The 22,591-nt window shown below is 37.4% G+C and overlaps 1 protein-coding gene across 1 annotated transcript in view; it reads left to right on the top strand.

Annotated features, from left to right (window-relative positions):
- Positions 1-817: 817 nt before the first annotated feature.
- RFX6 (regulatory factor X6) overlaps positions 818-22,591 on the top strand; it is a gene marked incomplete at both ends in the record, with an annotated part of 51,294 nt that continues 29,520 nt past the window's right edge. Inside the window, 6 exons of the mRNA XM_080938312.1 lie at positions 818-1,037; positions 1,276-1,432; positions 4,618-4,741; positions 6,923-6,984; positions 17,666-17,743; positions 18,561-18,588. Coding sequence (XP_080794438.1) covers positions 818-1,037; positions 1,276-1,432; positions 4,618-4,741; positions 6,923-6,984; positions 17,666-17,743; positions 18,561-18,588 — 669 coding nt within the window. The remainder of the gene's footprint in view (positions 1,038-1,275; positions 1,433-4,617; positions 4,742-6,922; positions 6,985-17,665; positions 17,744-18,560; positions 18,589-22,591) is intronic.

Below are 22,591 nucleotides of genomic sequence, written 5' to 3'. Positions count from 1 at the left end.
TCAGCCAGACAGTAGGATCCCAAATCTTCACCCAGCACCCTTCTTTATAGAAAGCCCAACTTACTTTGAAACAAACATCTTTTGGGGACTGAACTATTATTAAATTTCAGCAAATATCCCTGTTCCAGTGCTGTGCTGAAATGAGGAATTGTAAGGGATGCATACGCGAATATGAAGAAGGAGGGTCCATCTTTTCCTCCAATCCCTATAGTTTAGACCGGTGTGAGGCCCAAGTATCCAAACTACAGAGCCTTGTCTTCCAGCTACTCAAAAGGGTGCTCCTCAATCCTGGGTCTACATCTGACCCAGGCTGTGCAGACTGGCAAAGGCACTCTGGGTTTTATTCCCTTTCATCCTAAACTCTAGGCTGACCTGGCAGGTGCCTCAGTTAAGTCGCCTGAGAGTCGATTGGGGGCAGTTGAAGTTGCTTGTCTCATTCGACAGGAGAGCTAAGCTTTATAGGAACCTTCAGGAAGTTTTTGGTAGAGAAGTGGTCCTGGGTCTAGAACAAGGCAAGAGAGAACCAAATGAAGAGAGGAAAGTGCTCCGTGTGATTGACAGCCAATGTGGAAGTGAACTGGGAGCAAGCTTCTGCCCAGACCAGGACACTTGGAAAAAAAGATAGCGTCACCTACCCCTGCTCCACCCCGCCATCTGTGCGGTACCTGTTCACCCTGTCCCTTCTCCGCCACCGGGGGCTCCGGAGCCTGCCCAGCGGCCACAGGTTCCCCAGCCCCGCCCCGCCCCGCCCCGGGCCTCTGGGCTCTACACAGAGCTCCGCCAAGCCCGGGGTGCCGAGGTCCGGGCGGTGGGAAGGATGGCTAAGGTCCGGGAACTGGAGGAAGCCTTCGTGCAGGAGCAGCCTTCGCCTCAACTTCCCTCCGAGGTGGCGGAGGAGTGCTGCGCCGAGCTGCTCGGCAAGGGCTTGCTGGTCTACCCCGAGGATCGTGCTTACCTGGTGGCCGGAGCGGCCGCGGGCGCACCGAGCAGCGAGGAGAAAGGCGGAGATCCCGGGCTGCCGGTGGGAGTGAAATCAGGTGAGTCTGCGGTGCGGAGTCCTAAGGATGCCAACAATAAAAACGAAACGCACTCTGAATACACAGAATGTAGGGTGTATTTCACCAGGAAAATTGTTTAACGGGAAACACTTATCTCCGAGGGCTTTGCTTAAACTCCAGCCTTGCTCCTCCTTGGGTGCAAAGCGGGTAGGTGTGGAGGTCCCTGGACTGATCGCGTGTTCCCTTGTTCTTTGTCACTCCTTAAACTCGTCCTCAGAAATGCATTTAAACAGTGGCAACTTTTCCTCCGAAGAAGAGGATGCGGACACTCAGGAAAACAAGACGAAAGCAGCCGACCCACAGCTCTCTCAGAAGAAGAGCATCACACAGATCATGAAGGACAAGAAGAAGCAGACTCAGCTCACCCTGCAGTGGTAAGCTGGCCCTGGAGCCTGCACAGGCTGCTCACCAGCCCGGCTTTCCCCAACTTGCTTCTCATTAAAACTTCCACAAGTTTAAAAGACCCACGAGAAATGCATCTATTTTCTTGCACTGCCTAGGCGCTCAGAGACCTATTCCGACCCTGATGAAAAACAGGATACATTCTTGACTAAAACCACAGGTTCTTTACCTGTAAGCCGTGATGAATTTTTCTATGATTGTTTGCTTAACATAAAATGTATTTCTTTGATACTTTTATGCTTTCGCGATATGTTCCTTCAGAACAAAAACAACAAAAAATGGAAGGTTCTTAACTCTAATCTGTAGGAAGGCAGATACTGTGTCAGTCAGAAAACAGATGGATTGAATTAGAAGTACAAAACGAAAAAAAAGTCACTCCAGCTGTCATAATTAAGTAATTTTCAGTTTTTACAGCAAATCACACACATGATTTATTATAGTAAAACATCACAAACTAACTTTTTGCCCAAAATCTTTTAAAACATAGGAATTATCAGTAGGTCTATATATGAAGTGTGTTTTGTAATACTTGCTACAAAAGGAAGAGTTATCTAAAATAAGAACATGTCATTAAGAACCCTTGCATAATCTGAAGTGTTAGGGGCACACATTTCTCCCCCAATTCCAAGTAAAAAATTGAGACTACTTATTTACTGGCTACTTATTTCTTCTTTCTTTCTTTCTTTCTTTCTTTCTTTCTTTCTTTCTTTCTTTCTTTCTTTCTTTCCTTCTTCCTATTTATCATTTATTATTATCTAAGGATTAGAAAATTAGAATATATAAATGTGTGTAAACTATATTTTTGTTTATCTAAACATCGAGTTCTAATTTTTATAGCTCGAGGTTCTGAAAATATATGCTTAAACCCTTTCAACATCTGAAATGGATAATAAATATGCCTGTAAAGTTACATTTTAACAGATGAAGTTTGGTGTCATGATTATTAGTTGAAAATACCCCAAACCTGAAAATAATATAGAAATTATCTGGAATATTTAGGAAACAACGGTTGTCATCAGAATAATTGAAAAAAATGTTTAATTTTGAATTTATTTTAAAGGATTTTGAAAGATCACTCTCAGCTTTTCAGTTCAAATTAAATAATCTTGAGTTCTTCAAAATTCATACCATACACAGGCCTAGTTTGACTCAATGTTTTGAAGATAAAACAATAAGTATAAAAACAATTACCCAAATAAATGGACTGTGGGCATTATATTCCTACATCTAAACTGAAAATCTTAAGTAAGTGCTCCTTTCTCACAAGAGTGTTCATTTTTGAAGAATACAGAGCACATTTCCCCAATCTTCTGAAGCAAATAAGTGTTATACATTTTTTAAAACCCTGAGTTCCCTGGTTTTTTAAGAAATCTGTGAATCTGTAGAATTGTGGTTGGAGTGTTTAAAATTAGAACTGAAAATCAAAGTAAAAACATGACTTATTAACTCCAGCTTTTATTGTCAGTTAACTATTAAATTTTAGGTATGTAAATTTATTTGTTTTGAAATACTATATCCTAGTTGGTTTGGATCTTTTTAGTTAAAAAAATAATTTAAAGTTTGAACCTCATGTAACAGGTCCCCTAACTTTTATTTTTTGTGCATTGAGAGTATGTCTTAAAGAATTTCACCTAATTTTACTCTGAATAATACTGCATATCACATTGCTTTTTGTGTTGTAAATGATTATGTCTTATTAAACATGAAATTTATATATAAGTGCATTTTAGTAAAAAAATTTCCTGAATTTTTTTAAAAAAGGGAATAGAATCTAGAAGCTTTGGTTTCTAGATTGGCATTCAGACAATTGCAACACAGATTATTTATTATGTTACATGTAGTTGAAACCAAGCGGAAATCTACCCAGATTTTCACAGCCTATATAGTTATATCTGTACTACAGAGTTGTATATGTATACTGTGGCTTTTATAGGTACTGTCTCAATTATATTTGATAACTTAGATGAATACAGGTGTAATCACAGTAAAAAGTTGTAAGAGTGTAAATGGATCATTATCATTTCTGATTCAGTGAGATGAGTTTACCCTGGTATCTTTTCCAAACAAATACAGTTCTTTTCGTTGTTCAGTGGTTTGTGGATAAAAGTGAGGGCGTGTAAGCTTTGACAGGCTGGAGCCTAGGCAGTCCTTTCAAATTTAAGATTTCTTCTAAAACCACAGCATCTTTAATTTTACCTTTCATAGTGCTAGATCAAAGAGAAACCTGCTGGACATTGAAGGTTTATACAGAAGTGAGACCTGGTATTTGAAACTGTGGCCTGGAAGGAGTGGTTTCTACATTAGCATCACATTGTAATTGTACTAACAGGTGTTTGCTGTGGACTTTACTCTTCTTAGTTAATCCTTGTGATTTGTTTGTGTTCATGTGCTTACACATATGTACTTGCTTACAGCATAACATATTGTCTCAGAGCTTCTGTGAGTCAGGAGTCTAGACAGGTTACCTTGACACCAAGTTCATAGTCAAACCAGATAGAAATGAAGACATTAGTTGATGCTGAGAGCTCACACTAGACCTTCTTACTTTTGTTTCTCTAATCTTATAAGTTATTGACAGAATTTATTCCCTGAATTGTACAACCGAGGCCCTTAGCTTATGGATTACCCACCATTCTCTTAGAAATTATCTTCAAGAAATTGTCACTTGCTTCCCCAGATCTGTGGAGAGTGGCTGCTCCTACTTCAGATAATCCTTCTGCTTCTGACTCCCAGACATTGTTTCTAGGGCTTACCAAGTGAAATGGTATCATCAAGAGAAATTCCTCACCTAGGAAATTAATGGACACTTATCATAATCTTTGTATATATTTTTAAAGTCCACTGGTATGTTTTGATTATTTAAGCATCGAATAGTGACAACTGCGTAAGCAGTTTAACATAAGGAGCAGTTTCTGGTGCTTTTAATGGAAGTCACATGCAAATTCCTCTCTTAGCAATTTTGAGATATATAGTACATAACGTTTTGTTTATTTCATCCTGGTATTGTTTTAAATAGCCACCAGAACAAAGAAAGCCTGTGTATATCTACTTATTAACTCACTTTTATATGGTCTGTTCTCAAAACTAGTGTTAAGTTATTGGGGCTGGGGAGGTAGTAGTGAAAATGGTTAACCTAATTCTTGGCCTTTTCTCTCAGGCTTGAAGACAATTACATAGTGTGTGAAGGAGTTTGCCTCCCACGGTGCATTCTTTATGCTCACTATTTAGATTTCTGCAGAAAAGAGAAACTGGAACCAGCTTGTGCAGCCACCTTTGGAAAGGTATATGACACGTATTGGCTGTACTGCCTTCTAGCTAACATATTGGGTGGGCAATGTGTAACCAAATTTACCTAAGTGAGTTTTCTTAGACAATGCTAAAACATTTGCTTTGCAGGTATAAATGGGATTTATGTTTGGAACTGCTAAATGTGCATATCTTGATTTTTCTTTCCAAGTCACAGATTACTGATCTAATGTGAGCTCAGGGCAAGCTCCATAAAAAAGTAGCATATTTCTTCAAAGAGGATGAATTCAAGAGATTGATATAAAGTATAATGGAAAGCAAAACCCAATGAAGGTGAAACCACAAAACACAGGCTTTTCTTATTATTTATATAGTCCAAATATTTGAGTTTTTGACAGATTTTTATTTATTACTTAAGTAGTTGTTCTTAATCTCTGTCTTAGTTTGAATATCTTTATGCCACAGAATTAACATACTTTATAATGGGATTGACTACTTTTCTGTTATTTAACATTTCTACCATTAGGATGGGAATCTATGAATCTGACATTGGATGGCTTATGTATGTTGATATCATTTGGAGAACTAGAGAACAATATTAATTGCTCGGAAAAGCTTTCATCTTTGAAACCTCCTCTAGTCGTCTGTCATCTGGGAATCTAAAGTATCTTGGGAGAACTGTAGAGAGTCCAAAGTCCAAATCTTAGCCTGTAGAAGACTCATTGTCCAGAAATTAATGAGTATTATGGTCCATCTCAGGTTTTCCAGGAGGGGATAAAGCAGGTGATTTACATATAGGTATATAGCGGGGTTTCTTTACATACCCCAGGCTGACCTTAAACTCATTATCTGGCTCAGGTTGGCCTTGAATTTGTGTTCCCCTGCTCATCCTGTTGAGTGCTGGATTACAGACATTGTCATTATACCCAGCTCACCTCTTTAAAAGTAGACCAATGCCATATCTTAAAGAAGCAGCTTATTTGGGTGGCAGGAGAGATCCCTCCATGGTTAAAAGAACTGAGTGCTGTTCCAAACAAACCTCTGTAAACTCCAGTTCCAGGGCATCTTGTGCCTCTTCGGGACTCCATGGGAACTGCATGCATGTACACAGACATACATGCTGGTAAAACACGTATATGTATATGTATATGTATATGTATATGTATATGTATATGTATATGTATATGTATATGTATATGTATATGTATATGTATATGTATATGTATATGTATATGTATATGTATATGTATATGTATATGTACATGTATGTATGTATATATATATATAATTATTTTGAAAACATGTTTTCTTACAGAGACAGTATGACTTAGAGCATGTTTCTTGAGGGGCCTAGGATCTAGCCATGCCTGTGATTAGCTTATTAATACTTGCTGATAAACAATCTTCTCAAGGCTTAGTATACCCTCTAAAGCTAGAAACAGCTTCTTTTGTTGTTGTTGAGAATAGTTTTTGCTATTCTGTTTTTTTTTGTTATTCCAGATGAATTTGCAAATTGCTTTTTCTTTTTTTTTCATTTTTATTGAATATTCCCTGTATTTACATTTCAAACGTTATCCCCCTTTCTCTCACTCCAATCCCCCTTCCCCTTCCCTTGCTTCCATGAAGGTGCTCCCTCTCCCAATCACCCTCTCCCACTTCAGTGCTTTGGTATTCCCCTACACTGGGAAAATGAGCCTTCACTGGACCAAAGGCCTCTTTTTCCCATTGATCAATGCTATCCTCCACTACATATGCACCTGAAGCCATGGGTCTTTCTGTGTGTACTCATTGGTTGGTGTTTTAGTCTCTGGGAGCTCTGGAGGCTTCTGATACTCATAATAGCACTATGATTTTTCTGAGCCTACCCTATGGTGATAATGTTTAAGTGGGTCTCATAGAGCACCTTGAACATCCAATTAAATTAGAAGTAATTAACCCATCAAATTTTCCATGGAGCTCTCTTAGGATCCAGTGATCTCTTCATAATGGTGATGGATACTTAATATGAATAAATCTCTGGATGGGATTATTATAAAAGAATTTAAACAATCCTCCTATGACATAACTAAAGCAACCATGATAATCGATGTATTTCTTATCAACACATGCATATTACTTTAAGACTTCCTTTTAGTTTACCATTTACTTTCTTGGATTAGGATATGAGTGCTTTGCATTAGAACTATACATATTCTAAATCCTGTCTTTCTTTTTAGACAATTCGCCAAAAATTTCCCCTCCTAACAACACGAAGACTTGGAACGAGGGGGCATTCAAAGTAAGAACAGAATAATAGTTTTTTTTTTCTTTATACTTATAAACATAAAGTGACATTGTCTTATCAGTTAATGGAACCACATATTTTCTTCTTAATGAGGTAGATGCTGACCAACTATAAAAACTAACAAGCAAAATAACTATATATATATCCTATATATATATATATATATGCATGATTTAGAAAGCAAAACTTACAAAGTCCATTTATAATATTTATCAAGCTTCCTCCTGAAATAGGTAAAGTGAATAGTGTTGGTAAAGTCACCAATGCCTTGAACAAAATATGTACAAGACAAAATTTCATGATCAAGGAGACTGACATCTCCTAAAGGATAAGGTTAATACCACAAGGGGAGTCCTGGCAGGCTTTAAGTTCCTCCTCACCTGTTCTCATCCAGAAGGTCATTTCAGTGACGTAATATCCCATCTTCTCCCTTCAAGCCAAATGGCACCTACAATAACCTGCTTGATTGTCTCTCTCTGTAAATATGAACATACAGTGGGCTGTGTGTCTCCTTAACCTTGACACTTTTAGATATTGTTTTGCAACTCTCTGTAGGCCTCTGTTAACCCATGCTCACCAGAGGGTTTCCCTGTCCATGTTTTCATTTCTGAACAGAATCAGATCTTTCATATTAAAAAATACACCAGGTCACCCCTGTCATACCTCCACCATGTTTCATTTATCTTCTCTTTGCTGTTCCTCAAAACACTAGTTACCAGTCACTGTTCCTAGTGCTAGGTACATTGCCCTGACAGAATACTTCTGTTTCTTGGTAAACCCCAAATGGCCTGTGTCTATAATTACTTATTTTTTTTTTTTTTTTTTTTTTTTTTTTTTTTTTTGCCTACTGCTTAGTACTTGCTCTTCCTGACAACTTCAACACAGAACCTTAACCTACTGATTCCGAGTCCCTCCATGGATTCCCCTCAGCATTTTATCTTGCAGGCAGTCTCCTGAATTCCAGTACAGTGTTTAAATTTTTTCTGCTAACCATAACAAAAGAGTAAAATGCAACAAGTGAAATTAATTTCAATAAAGTTTTATGTAGCCCAGTATATAAAAATATTTCAGTATGTAATCCATAAAACATTTTGAGAAGATATTTTATTTCTTTTGCTCATACTGAGTTTTGTTTTAAAATCCCATGTAGATTTTGCACATTTCTGTTCAAAACTAGCCACAGTTCAAGTGTTGCCTGCTTGTTCAGAAGCTGCCTTTCACTGGCCAGCTCTGGTCACTTGCAGAAAATTAGGTCCTAGTTTTTGAACTCTCCTGAAGCCGTCTTTTCTCATTCTCAGTTTCATAGTGTCCATCTTGACTCTCTAGTCCTTAAGTGCAGTGTTTTCGCAATGACTTTCTGACATTCTGACTCCATCCTTTCTCTTCCATGCTCAGGGGCTCACACAGGCTCACAATTTCAACTCTTTCAAAGGTATCTATGTATTTATTTGTTCTCTCTCTGTGTGTGTATCTCTGTCTGTCTGTCTCTGTGTGTACATGTCTGTGTACTTATATGTGTACTGTGCATGGCACACATGGGGAAGACAGAGGATATCTTTGGGAGTCAATTCTTTCCCACCTATGTTCTGGGGATTGAACTCAGTTTGCCTGACTTTACAATATGCATCTTCTCATTACGTCATGACTTCTACTCTTAAAGACAGCTTCTGACCATGATTCCCAAAGTGTATTATGGCTTAGTCTCAACTTGTTTTTCCCTTCTTATTGTTTACCTCTCAGTTATCAGTATATTGCTATGTTTGTCCCTAAATTATCACCCCAGTACCTTTTGAATCACTCAATGTCTCCCCTCCATGTTAGCTTTCCCTCCTCTTGTATGTATTTTGAAATCTTAGCCACTTAAAGGTATGTATCATGCTTCTTCTCTTTTGAAAGTTCTCTTATTCTGCTTGGGTAGGTTGTTTGCACTCTCATAGCTGCTTGTTAGTATCTATCTAAATATGATATTAATTTAGATCCTTCGTAAGCAGATACTATTTTGAGGACAGATACTTTTTTCCATTCATTTTCAGTCCTTTCTGTTGTCTAACACCTAATTTATTATCAGTCAATACTTGCTTTGCTGATTTTAAGTAATTTAAACAATACTGTGGCCTTTGAAAGAAGAGTGAAATACCAAATGGGGGAAAAGCCTTTTCCTTCTAACCAGGTCAGTTTCTGTCAAGCTTGGCACAGTCCAGTCTGATGATTTCTAAAGTACTATATTGTATAATATAGTACTGTAGAGGTGAGATCAGACAGTGTTTGAAGTAGAAAGATAGAGGGTAAAGAGGCAAAGCAACACAAGCAGTCCTCTTGACAAGATCTGGAAGAGGGTAGGTGGGCAGGCTGCAGAGAAAGTCAATTAATCCCAGAAGGAGCCTTTAGGATTAGCGATGAATCATTAACTATGCCTATTGTGACACAGCCACACTCCGGTTCTTAACGTTGATATAGCAACATTTGGTGACTGCCGGCAACTTATTTGATAATTAAGAGCCATTGACACAATCAAGCCCTAACGATTTGAATTTTTTCTGCCTTATTGATATACCATTTGCTTTTTATGACATGGCTATCACCCTTTTGGGCATTTTTATATTGTAAGTAGAAATAATGTCCACTGTGTATATGAAGTATGTCAAAAGATATAGTAAAGATTATCTTAGAAATGATAATATTCTGATATGATTATTCTTATCCAGGTAACATACCTGTTTTTGCTTCTAAAAGACATCTTCAGATTTTATTTTGGAAGACAGTAATCATGCCCAGCAGTTGGAACATGAAACTGTTGGGAACAGTCAGATCACTCAGCCTTTCTCAGTAAAGTGGGTTCTGATACCTTTTATCATTATTTTGAGAATTAAATAACATTTAAATAATGTTAATGGGAAATCAAGTACACTTTGAACCTCATGGTGATACTCTTTTATATGAGAAAATTGTGACTGAAAGCATCAAAAATCAGCAATGCGATCAAGTTACTGTCTATTGAATTGAACATAAACACACACACATGTGTGAACACACACACACACACACACACACACACACACACACAAATGATGCAAAATAGGAATTGCTTTATATATAAATAAGAAAACTGTAGTTAGAAGATTATTGACTTGCTTAAGTCCACAAGAATACAATCCACTAACGATGCTGGCATTCATACCAAGGTTCAACTGACTCTAAAGTATGTTCTTTATCAAGTAGTAGAAATAAGAAAAATCACTTGTTTCTAATATTAATCATATTACCAAAACAAATAATTTATTAATTTTTTTATTATTTTCATCTTTTTTAATTGAAATTTTTATTAATTTTTACTGCTCAGTCAGTTCTTATAAGTAATTGCTATTACATACTTCCTCAAAGACAGTATGGGACAGGGCCATGCCACATGCCTGGGCCTTGCTCTCTCATGGTCCTAGCCACTTTGTCACCATGAGGTCCTCAAAGTCCACCAGGCCCTGTGTCTCCTGGTGTCACCGTACCTACTCTAGGAGCTCAGTGTGTCTCACTTGTTACCAGACCTTCAAATACAGCCGTGTGCATAACCCCAGTCCCCTGCCACCTTCCCTGAAGGCTCCTCTGTGTCCTTGTCTCCTCCCCACGTTCTTTTTAAATGATCTCACGGGACCCAGCATGGGGCACATTCTTGGGACCCTCTGTTCTGTTTCTGCCATTTTTAAATCTCTATGACACTAATATTTTATTAATCTTTAATCACTAATTTTAGTGATATATATTTTGTATAAAAGCAAATTTGCATAACCAATAAACTCTCAGCCTCCTAATTTTAACCCTAAGCATCCTCGAGGTAAATACATTATCCTCCAACTATTATTTCTGCTAGGTGTTTAGCATTTCATATGTGTATATTTTATAAAATATTTTATGATTATTGCAAACATGAATGACTGACACAGAAATACAAATGAAGTAATCTTATTTGGAAAAATCAGGAAATCATGCTTTCTTCCAGAATTTTAACTCATTTTGTTGTAGTGTTGAGTAAATTTTCAGTTTTGCCATCTTTTCATAGAATAATTAATTTTTAAATGTTTTGTTTGGGGTGTCAGATGGAATTGCCGCTAGGCAATGGTGGGTCTGAAGACCTCTCTCCTGTGTTTTGGACAAGAAGGGGTTTCACAGTTTCTGAAACTGACTTTTGATGTACGTGGGATTCGTGGGATAAAGTTTCTTTCCATTTCATAGCAATATGTGGATTCTAGAGGCTGGGAAAGCTATGATCTATGTGTTAAGGTGACAAAGTCATAGCAAAGTCTACAAATCAAACAAACTTCATTTCTGTTTCTTAAGCCTTCTTTTTCCATCCTAAATAACATATTCTGTATGCAAGTAGACAGCAAGACAGAAAACGACTTTATCTTCATGCTTCTTCTTCTCCTTTCTTTGATGCCAATATTTTACATTTTTAAATTTAAGTTTTCAAAAAATGAAATTTTATAGGTATCACAGAATATATCATGCATATTTTATGATTATGAGTATTTTAGGAATAATTGGTACATTCAATTGGAATTGAGATTCAAAGCATGGTTCTTAAGAGTTTTGGAGGTATAAAGAATTATACAATATGTTATCTGCTATCAAAGAATGTTCACTATTAATATTAATAAGCATTATATTGACAGTCTCAATAGTGGCTAACCCTTGGGGATACAAATGAAACAAAAAACGCTGTGTGTGTGTGTTTTTACTCAAAATAGATGAATAAAGTAAGGATGTTATAAGTGAGCTCTTTAATATGTACCATGTACAAGGTAGACTGTTTAAATCAAAGTTACATTTTAATATCTGGTAGACTTTGATCAACCAAATCTTGGTTTTCAGACATAATGGGCAGAAGCTATTATCTTATTTATTAGTGGTGATTTAGTGGGTTAATAAAAACTGATATGACAGCTGCTCTTATCACAGCAAGTTATTGCAAGTCCCTGAGCAGCTTAACCCCATCATTTTCCTTATCGGCCATCATTTGTGCAGTGTAAACAGCTAACATCAGGGCCACTAGCTCAGTGGGAACATATGTTTCAGGAATTCTGTATGAGAAGAGGTGAGGTGAAGAAGTGTAAGCATAGGTGTATTCTGATGAAGAAAAGTGCTGGACAGAGTGTCAACGTGCTGGCCACGAAGGAGGAATGGAATAGTTTCACGTAGTCTACTAAGAATCTGTTATAGTTATGTTATGAGCCCATGCACTAATTAACCATTCCTTTGCTTTTACAACTTAGAAATGAGATCACTCACTTGACATAAAGCATAAGGCAGGGAACAGTGGTGCGCATGAATGGACACAATATTGTTAGAGAATCAGAAAGGCTAATTTTGTGATGAACTTTTTTTTTTCTAGACAGCATTTTCTAGAATTTTAATCACACTCAGAATTTTAGTGATCTGTTAGAATGGCTCACCAAACAAACAGCAGGCAGAGATTATACAGAAGTCAAAACAGTGAAACAAATTTCATTCTTGTTTACCATGTATTAGCATATGTTACTTTGTTGTAATGTTCCTGGAAACATTTCCTAGTGAGGTTTATTTTAGCAAAGTCTATTAATGACAAACGATGTTGTAAAATGCCACAGCAGAGACGAAGAATCTACACTTACCCTGCGTGAACTCACTCGTCCCCAGTTTTACGAGGTTTATGTTTAACTCTAGGAAGACAGGAGTGCTCTTGCACTATCTCTACTCTTTTCTGAAAGACACTAAATCATCACCAAGATAACAGGCGCTTTGTTAGACCAAAAGAAACCTTAATGGGAAAAGATTGTCTTATTTGCTCCCAAAGAAGAGAGGCATGAGACACTGGAGCCTGGCAGCAGACAGAGGAAAAGCCTAAGACCTGTGTCACCAGCACCTTCCTTTTTACACTTGCTGACCTCATTGTTGGTACTATGAAAGTTTTCAACCTTCAATATTGGCTTTGCTCAAGTGTTTGATTGGTAACATGGGCATTCACAATATTAGGTGTTTACTAAAATGGAAAAAAAAAAAACAACCAACCCTACTGGATTAAAGTTTATGTTTTATTAGTTTTCAAATCCATCAGACACAAACATTGATAAATGCCCGAGGATATCTTCATTTTTTTAACTTTATTTTAAAAAACAAAGATAAATGTACAGATTTTTAAGCATTTTTGCATAAAAGTATACGAATACTTTTTTATAAGGTTGTAATTAAGTATTTGTGGGTACATATACATACACATATGTATATATGTAACAATAATATAGGAAAAGAAGTTATTAATTTGAGATAGGAGAGAAACTGGGAGGGGCTATAGGAAGGAAAGGGGGATGTGATACAGTTCTATTTTAATTAAAATATATTCTTTTTTTTCTTTTTTCTTGAACTTCACACAGTCTGTGGGTTGTTTTTGAGGTGTTCAGAGCTTTCTGGGCTTAGTATCCCATTATCAGTGACGACATATTATGTCTGTTCTTTTGTGACTGGGTTATCTCACTCAGGATGATATTCTCTAGATGCATCCATTTTCTTAAGAATTTGGTTAAGTCATTGTTTCTGGTGGCTGAGTAGTACTCCATTGTGTAAATGTACCACAATTTTTGTATCCATTCATCTACTGAAGGACATCTGGGTTCTTTCCAGCTTCTGGCTGTTATAAATAGAGCTGCAATGAACATTGTGGTGCATGTATCTTTGTTGTATATTGGAGCATCTCTGGGGTAAATGCCCAGAAGTGGAATAACTGGGTCTTCAGGTAGTACTATGTCCAATTTTCTGAGGAACCGCCAGACTGATTTCCAGAGTGGTTGCATCAGTTTACAACCCCACCAGCAGTGGAGAAGTGTTCCTCTTTCTCCACACCGAGGATATCTTCAAACCTTAGTGCTCACGCCATCTACAGAGATCCTAATGATTCCAAGGACAAGGCTACAATGGGATAAATGGCCACGAATGGAATTCGGTGGACAGAGATTAGTTTTGCCTCAGAGAGTAGGCAGCGTCACTCATTAACAATATGCCTTAGAGTTGGCTAAGAAACAGTCCTATTGCAGGAAGGAAGGAAGACATCCATTCCCAGTGGAGGGATCAACAAAACAATGGCCGGAACAAGCAGAAGCTCTTTATGGAGAGTCAGTAATCCAGGCAGAAGTGGCTAAGTTTACAAAGTGCTTGCAACTGGGTGAACGAAGTGGATTTCCATGTATCATATATGATAAAATATTTTGATCTCTGCCAAATTTTTGATTGTGCCAATCACACTTACACACACGATTGTATCGGCTTCACTTGAATTAGCAAGTTATGTATATATTTTCTTTTATGACACATTGTTAGTTTTCAAACTTCTTTTTTTCATATATCCAGTTACTTATTAGATTTATTGACTCCCTGTTACAGGAAGCTTGCAATCTAGAGGCTTTATTTACACGTAGGAAGTCAAACATGAAACACGCCAGTCAATGGTGCCGGTCTGAGGGATTCACACTGACGATTTGTGCTACTCTGACTCATGATGAGTCCTAGAGAGTGTGTGTATGAGTGCACAGTGTTCAAACTGTATTTGGCACAAGAGTTTCTGATTGTGAGCAAGCTTGAGATTGAAAAGATCAGTTGTATCTTCTGCATTTCAGGGGCGAAGGCAACTTGCACTGTTGAAGGACAGAGTTGCCCTGTGAAACTGTGGCCTTGAATTTTGCTTCAACCACAGGGCTCACCAGCTCCTGTCCATTGGTTGGGTATAAATGTCTGCATCTAACTCTTTCAGCTGCTTTTGGGGCCTTTCGGAGGGCAGTCATACTGGGCTCCTTTCTGTAAGCACACCAAAGCATCAGTAATAGTGTCAAGGCCTTGGGTTCTCCCCTTGAGCTGGATCCCAATTTGTACCTGTCACTAGGCCTTGGTTCTTCCAGGCTCTCCTCCATTTTTGACCCTGCAGTTCTTATAGACAGGAACAATTCTGGGTTAGTGTTTTTGACTGTGGTATGGCAACCCAAACCCTCCACTTGATGCCTTGTCTTTCTATTGGAAGTGAACTCTACAAATTCCTTCTTCCCACTGTCGGGCATTTCATTTACGGCCCCTCCTTTTGAGTTCAAGAGTCTCTCATCTCCCAGGTCTCTGATACATTCTAGAAGGTTCCCCACTGCCTGCTTCCCAAGGTTGCCCATTTCTACTCTTCCTGCTGGTTCTCAGGGCTTCAGATCCTGTTCCCCCTCCCCCAATACCTGATCATGTTCCCTTCTGTCCCCTTTTCCACCCAGGTCCCCCTCTCGTCCCTCCTCCCCCTCGTGCAGGTAAGTTTAAAACCTGGAAATATACTTTCCCCAGTGCTGATCAGTGTGATCACTACAAGAGGACCAGCAGGCATCTAGCTCAGGAGCCCATGAACTGGGATGAATAAACTGGTCTCACTCTTTGTGTCTATTTCACTCATGCTTGGGTGTTCATTGAACTCATAGCTACAACTTGGAATTATCTGGTTGCCTGTCACCTTTGAAAGCAGTGTAGTTCTTCATAGATTGCAGGGCAAGCTGTTGTGCATTGCCCTGGGGCAGTTGGTATTTTTATGCTAATTCTACCTTTTCAAAAGGAACTGCTCCAAGAAGGAATGGCTCACCTTCTCAGGTGATTTCATGTGTACCTTTCTCCATTTTAACTGGTTAACTAAAGGACATAGCCTGTGATTGGGCAGTAGAAAGGAAAGGTGGGGCTGGAGGTTTGGAGAGGTAGACCAGGGATGAGAGGAGGCAGAGGAAGACTGAGAAAGAGGAGGTAGAAATAAGATGGGAGCAGAGCTAAGTGACCTGGAACAGCTAAAAGTAGCAAGGGATCTCATAGCTGGGAAATAGAGTTTATCTGCCCAATATAGGCATACAGCTTATTAATATTATAACTGAGTTGTGTGTTCTTTGCACAGGCTTTTTGGGGTTGGAAATTTACTGCAACAACAAACCACTTTACCGTGGAATAGAATTATTTTATTACTGGTTGAAAAGGGGGATAGAAGTGAGAAACAAAACAATAGAGGTTTATTAATGTTTGAAATGATGCTTAGCATATACTGTTTTACAAAGTAGCTAAAGTGTAGTTGTTTAAACTACAGTCTGGAGAGCAAAAGGACATGAAGTTATAATATTTTCCCATTTAAAAAGATCCTCTCAACTTTGGATACCAAAAGTTTATTTCTTCTAATGCAGTGACATCATGCTGGTATCTTAGTTCTAAAGTTTTTAAACGGAAATATTAATACTCACCTCAAACTCCCAAGCTCATAGTCTGAATTATACTATTGTACCTGACCAAATGCATATGAATCTTCTAGTTTATCCATAGTTTAAGTAATGCTGAGACTGTTTTTCAATTGTTATTCACTGTTTAATTATTTCTAGTACTGCATTTTCTTCAATCAGGTCTTTATTAGTCAAACTTCTTTCTTTTACCATAGACAATTAAAGTCAGTTCAATATGTTTGAACTTTCATACATTACCTATTTTTCCATCTCCATGCTTGTTTCAATATGCTGTAGAGATCCTCTTGCCTCATATCATACAGTATAGCTTTACCATCTATAAAGGTAGAGTAGTTATGGCAGTCTTCTGTTCAGGTTAATAGGATACTGTTTTCCTTTTACCAAAACAAATAGCTTAAATCCTCTCAGTCTTTTCAGACTTACAAAATATCATTCTTCCATTTTTAAAAAAATATATAACATTATTTGTGTGTGTGTGTGTGTTTTAAAACCACTGTCCAACTCAAGTCACATTGAGTCAATAGAAACAGAGTTAATGCCGCAGTCCTTGTGCTTGGAGGCTCTGGTCCCTCAGTTGTCAGACACTTCATAGCCCGAGTGAATGCCTTCATCCAAAGACCACATCTTTCCCCTTGGGCCCCAGAGCCCTGACATTACTTACTCATCTGGACAGCCTTTTTCCTGGAGCTCTAGAGAGCTTCTCCCAATCATCCACAGGAGGCCACCTTACCTATCAACCCCCCACACTTTACCCTACCTGCACATATGGCCCTTAACTGAAGCTTGAGAGGGGTAGGAGAATCAGGGATGTGCAGTACTCCTCCCTAACAGTGGATAGAGCAAAATCTGCTAAGTGGTGAAATGGTGGTTTCCCTCACTACCAGGCTCTCACCTTGACCTCCACGAGTCATTTGCTAGGTCATTATGGGTGGACACTATAAATGTAGCAGCACATAGCCTATGTAGGCAACTGATTTATTTGATTTATATTTTTAAGTATTATGACATGTTACCTAAAGCTTCTACATGTCTATATCTTCCCTAGGTCATGGAAATTTTTAGGTATAGAACAACTATACCAAGTTTTTTTTTTTTTTCTTTAATTACAAATGTCATAGGAATGGCTTGAAGTGTATGTCTGCGGTTGCTCTACCCACTTTAAACTCATATGGCAATGCCAAAAAGTGACATTTTAAAGTACAGTTAGTCTGGAGTCCAATGGAAATGTCCTCATCTCTTGGTTTTATCTACTTCCTGACCTTAACTGCTCACAGATGGGAAAGCATGGCAGAAAGATGGGCAGTGGCACTTGACAGGGATGGTTTCCTGTGGGTGGCAGGTCTCACTGGGTTAGTACAGTTACTCCTACATTTAGGATCTCTTTCATTAATGTGGAAATGGTTCTTATCTTAATGTAGGTATCATTACTATGGGATTGGCATCAAAGAAAGCAGTGCATATTACCACTCCGTTTATTCTGGAAAGGGCTTGACAAGGTAGAGTGATAACATTCTCAACATGTGTTTCTGCATTTCTTTAAGTACACATGATATCTCTTCAATGAATTACTTTGTAATTTTGCTTACTATGAAAATGTTTTCTTCTAATTATCGAACCTAAAGTCAGTATAGTATAAACAATATCATGATATACTGTAGATTACATGGTAAATTATATAATTCTAATGATTAATGAGAAAGTAATGATGAGCCAAGTGTCCACCAAAAGATGAGGAGAAGAGTCCGAGGAAGGAGAATTGAGTTTAAGGTTGCACTTACTCAGGGTCTGGGGAAGATGGCTCAAGTGTTAAGATTATTTGGTCTTGCAAATTACTCACATCCTCTAACAACCATCCAAAACTCCAGTTCTAGAAAATTGAATGTTGTCTTCTGGCCCCATGACACTCGGACATACATGCACTACTTAAAACTTCACCTGAGATTTTTCTCATGGCATGGTTATGGAGAATTACTTATATCTCTTAAAATCACTAATTATCACAGTAAAATATCTCAGGGGAAAATTAGTCATTTGAGTTATGCTAAGATTAATTTGGGTATTACAGTAGTAGGTACTAGTGAATACCCACAAGAAAATGTAAATATAGTCTAAGACACATACAAAGCGTTTTTGCTTGTCTCAAATCTTACCCAACTTCCTGAGATATCTTCTATTTTAATTTCTTCTCTTAAAGCATTTTATAGACATTTGAGCAGTAGTGATGTTGGGAAATAAACTACATTTAATGTCCTCTGTGTTATCTTGCTGTAACAATTTCTTTCAGACTAATGACAAGTTTATGATTTTTTAAAGGTTTTCGGGGAGCAAACTGAAGAATGAGGTAAGAATGCTTTTCATCTGTTTCACATCTACGATGTGTCTTAAGAGGTCAGAAAGTTTCCTTAAGTACAAAAGTAAATGTTATTTATTGGGAGCCAACTGAAAACAAGAACTCCAAGTGAAGTTAAGTTGGACTTTGAGTGAGAATCTTTGCATGGAAATGTTCAATAGCTTTCAGATTGTTTGGGAAGGATAATTTTCAGTGCCTTAGTACCATATGTGTAGACATTGAAAAGTAGGCCACTACTGACCAAAGAATTTCTACTTCAGTGACTAGAAAAGCTTAAGCAGAGGGAACAGGAAGAATTGGTAATTGAACTTTATTGATTCACACACACACACACACATGCATACACATGCTCACATATACACAATTGCACAAGCACATGTGGGCACACTCATACACATGCATGCATGCAACCTCCCACATGCACTTACTTACACATGCACACAACTCCCCTACACATACACACATACACACACACACACACACACACACACACACACACACACACACACACACCATATGAAATCTTTTCCCCTAGGCTTCCTCTCCAACCTCTCCTTAAAGAACAGATCAGCAAACCGACTTTATCTAAATGGGTTAGACTACCATTAGGGACTGCATGGCTAATTAGGCACATGATAAGACCTCCATTATCTTCAGCTTAACTGGTCATTAAAACAAGGTGCCATAGAACTCAAGGCACATGACAATGTGTTGTGTGGTAAGTAGTAACTCAAGGTAAAGTGTAACTCCATTAATTTGGTGAAATAATGCAAGCATATTATGGTAAGAAATAATAAAAGGCTCCAACCCTCTGAAAATGACCAGTTTCTTTCCAGTACTTTTAAAACAGTTAATGGTTAATTACACAATAAACTCGAGATTGCTTTTTTTTATCAGTGAAATAATGGCCTTTATTAAATAAACGCTGACGAAACTTCAAAAATATTGACTTAGAAATACACGTTGGTTCGTTTAAGATTAGGTCAATAGGGTGTTGTCATTGATTTCAGTCAGGTGTTCTTCCGGTCCGATGAGATGGCCACTGAGCTTTGATGCTTCCACTGATCTGCCCTGTGTATGGCACATTTTAGCTCACAGAGTAAAGAAAACAATGCTTCTGAGATCTACTTGTTCCTCCTTAGGAGACCACATTGCTAATTCACATTTAGCTAATAAAATTGTCAATAAACTCTTCTCAGCATGTTATATGGGATATGCATTTTCTATAAGCACATGTAACAATAGTAATGCATTTTTGGGATGACTAACCAAAAAAGAGCTTTCCAAAAAGTCAGTAACCTGCTGCAGGCAGAGGGCTGATCTAGTCCTTGCATTTGTCAGGCAGTTCCCAGCACTGAGTGGAAACCCCACTTGCCTAAAGGGATTTTTAAATAAGACATTTGCACAACAAAGTTGGAAAGTTAAAATTATTTTTGTGCTTAAGGTGATCAACAATTCCCATTTGATAAGGACAAAAGATAATCAGTGCAAATCTATGCAAACTTCAGGTTTTTTGAATATTAATGATTCTGAGATAGACTGAGTAGCTGCCAATCCTGTTGATTTATAGCCAAAGAAACCAAGGCTGAGAGATGGGCATGAACATCAAGTGGGGTTCTGCAACTAATTTACATATTTATAACACTACAGGTTCTAGAGGGCAAGGTAGTATGTAGAAATATGTGTGGAATTTAAAGCATGTATTTATGAATTAAAAAAGTAAGACAATCAGAATTTATAAACCACTATGCTTATTAACTTCTTCATCTTTTCTTTTTCCTTTTAATTGTTGTTTAGCTTCTGTTGTGTCCAGTATTTGCTTGTTTTTACATTCTAAAGTGCTTAAAGCTTTGCAAAGACGTGTAATAAATAATAGAAATCCCATATACTTACCATCCTGACTCAGACATGAGAATGAAGTGTGCATCTTTCCTTCAAGAGAAAAACAGTTATTTTGGTTGTTACTGCTGTTTTGCTTTTCTACTAATACATTCGATATGTATCTTTAAATTATCTTAGCATAGTAATGATCTCTTACACACTTTATGTGCTTGAGAGAAAGACATGATAATAGTAGTTTTGTAGTTTATTTCATCTCATAGTGTTGGTTGTTGTTAGTTCTCCTTGTTTTCTTGCTTTTTCTTCTTTTATTGTTTGAGAACTTCATACATGTGTAGATTTTTTTTTTTTTTTTTTTTTTTTTTTTTTTTTTTTGATAAAATCAGCCCCACTTTCCTCTCTTCAAATAAAACCTGGGTAGGTTTTCACAGGTGGCATCGCCTCAGAAACTGACTTTTCTTCCCCAAGATACTACCAATTACAAATAGCTCCCGAGCTAGGGTGGGGCTTCATGGATTCCTCTCCAGCAGATACTGGGATCTTTGACAGGCTTGATCTTGTGTATGCAGTCACAGCAGTTGTGAGTTTATTTGTGCAATGGAACTACCATTTCTATCAAACTCTGTTTTGCTATAAATGTGTATGACTTTTGCAATCTTTCCCAATCTTTCCACATCCTATATCATAATGACCCCCTTAAGAAAAGGGGTGTGATATAGATGTCCCAATGAAAGCTGAGTACTCCATAGTTTCTTATGCTCTGCACGTTGGCCAATTGTAGGTCTCTATACTAATAACTGTCTAATACAAAAGATGCTTTTCTGACAAATAACGAGAGACATACTAATCTATGTGTATAGCGATGAGTCATTAGGAGTTAATTTAATACTTTGTCCATTTAGCAGAATAACAGTATTGTGTTTTCATCTAGGATGTTTTTTACTTCTCTCGACAGCGATAGTATTTATAAGTATATTCCGGGATATGATAGCTACTAATCGTGGAAAGCCCCTAAAAAACTAAAAATCAAAATCAAAATTTGTAGTCACACTAGCTATATTATATGCAGTGAGTAGTTACTATTTTAGACAGAATAAATGCAGAGCATTAGCACCATAGAAGTTCTACAGATCAGCACTGTTCTATGATGTGTAAAAAGTGTGCTGCATTAGAAATGTAACAGAGTGAGAAGAGACAATATCTGATGAAGTTGAAGGCAGCACATTTAATAGCATTGTTAAATAAACTCTCAAAGAATGTAGAGGCACATATAAGAATGATAAGCATTGCTTTTCAGCATTGTATCTGAATGCTGAAAAATAATTTAAATATCTATTGTGATTTAATGAGGATGAGGGAACTGTGTTTAGAATCTGAGTAATTTTGAAACAATAGTGGCTGGGTTATAAAGAACATCAATGTAGGATACATTATGAATGGTACCAATTTTAAACAATAAATATTGATTCAGGATCAATTTGCAGGAAATATGGTGTAAAGTATGAATAGTGGTGATCTAGACCACACCCAGATCACTGACTTTTCTAGTGGAAAGGAAATGTAGCTTGAACAGGGAGGTTCTGCAAAGGCTGTTTTAACATAGGAAGTGTCTCACGTCTTACTCAACATGATAAGTATATTTATTATCCATTCTACATAGCTTTGCAAAGCCACAACACAAACTAAACAACAATAAAAACCCCAGAAACAGGACGGTAAGTACAATTAGTTTGTAATCTTATGCATTTAGATTGACTTAAACCTTTGGTTTATAAGTACATGTTTTAAATTTCAAGATTGTGGAGAATTTCTCAGAAGCCTTTAATCCCTTGTGATAAAACAAAGCCTAACTATATTGTCCTGGTGAAGAAATATATTTTATTTTTTGTTAGAAACAAGGTTTTTTAGAATTTTTATCTTCTTTTATTGAAAATAGAATATTTTCCCACACAATATATTGTAGTTCTAGTTTCCCCTCGGCCCACTAGTCTTAGTTTCTTTCTATTTCCCTTTCCCTCTGGAACTACTCACTCCCTTTCTGTCTCTCATTAAAAAAATAATAGACTTCCAAAAGACAACAATGTAACATGCCAAAATAAAATAGGATAAGATGTGACAAAAACTACTATACTGAAGTTGGACATTGTAATCCAAC

This window comes from Micromys minutus (genome assembly GCF_963924665.1).
Source record: "Micromys minutus genome assembly, chromosome: 25".
Taxonomy (NCBI): Eukaryota; Metazoa; Chordata; class Mammalia; order Rodentia; family Muridae; genus Micromys; species Micromys minutus.
This window is presented reverse-complemented; position numbering and strand designations above follow the sequence as displayed.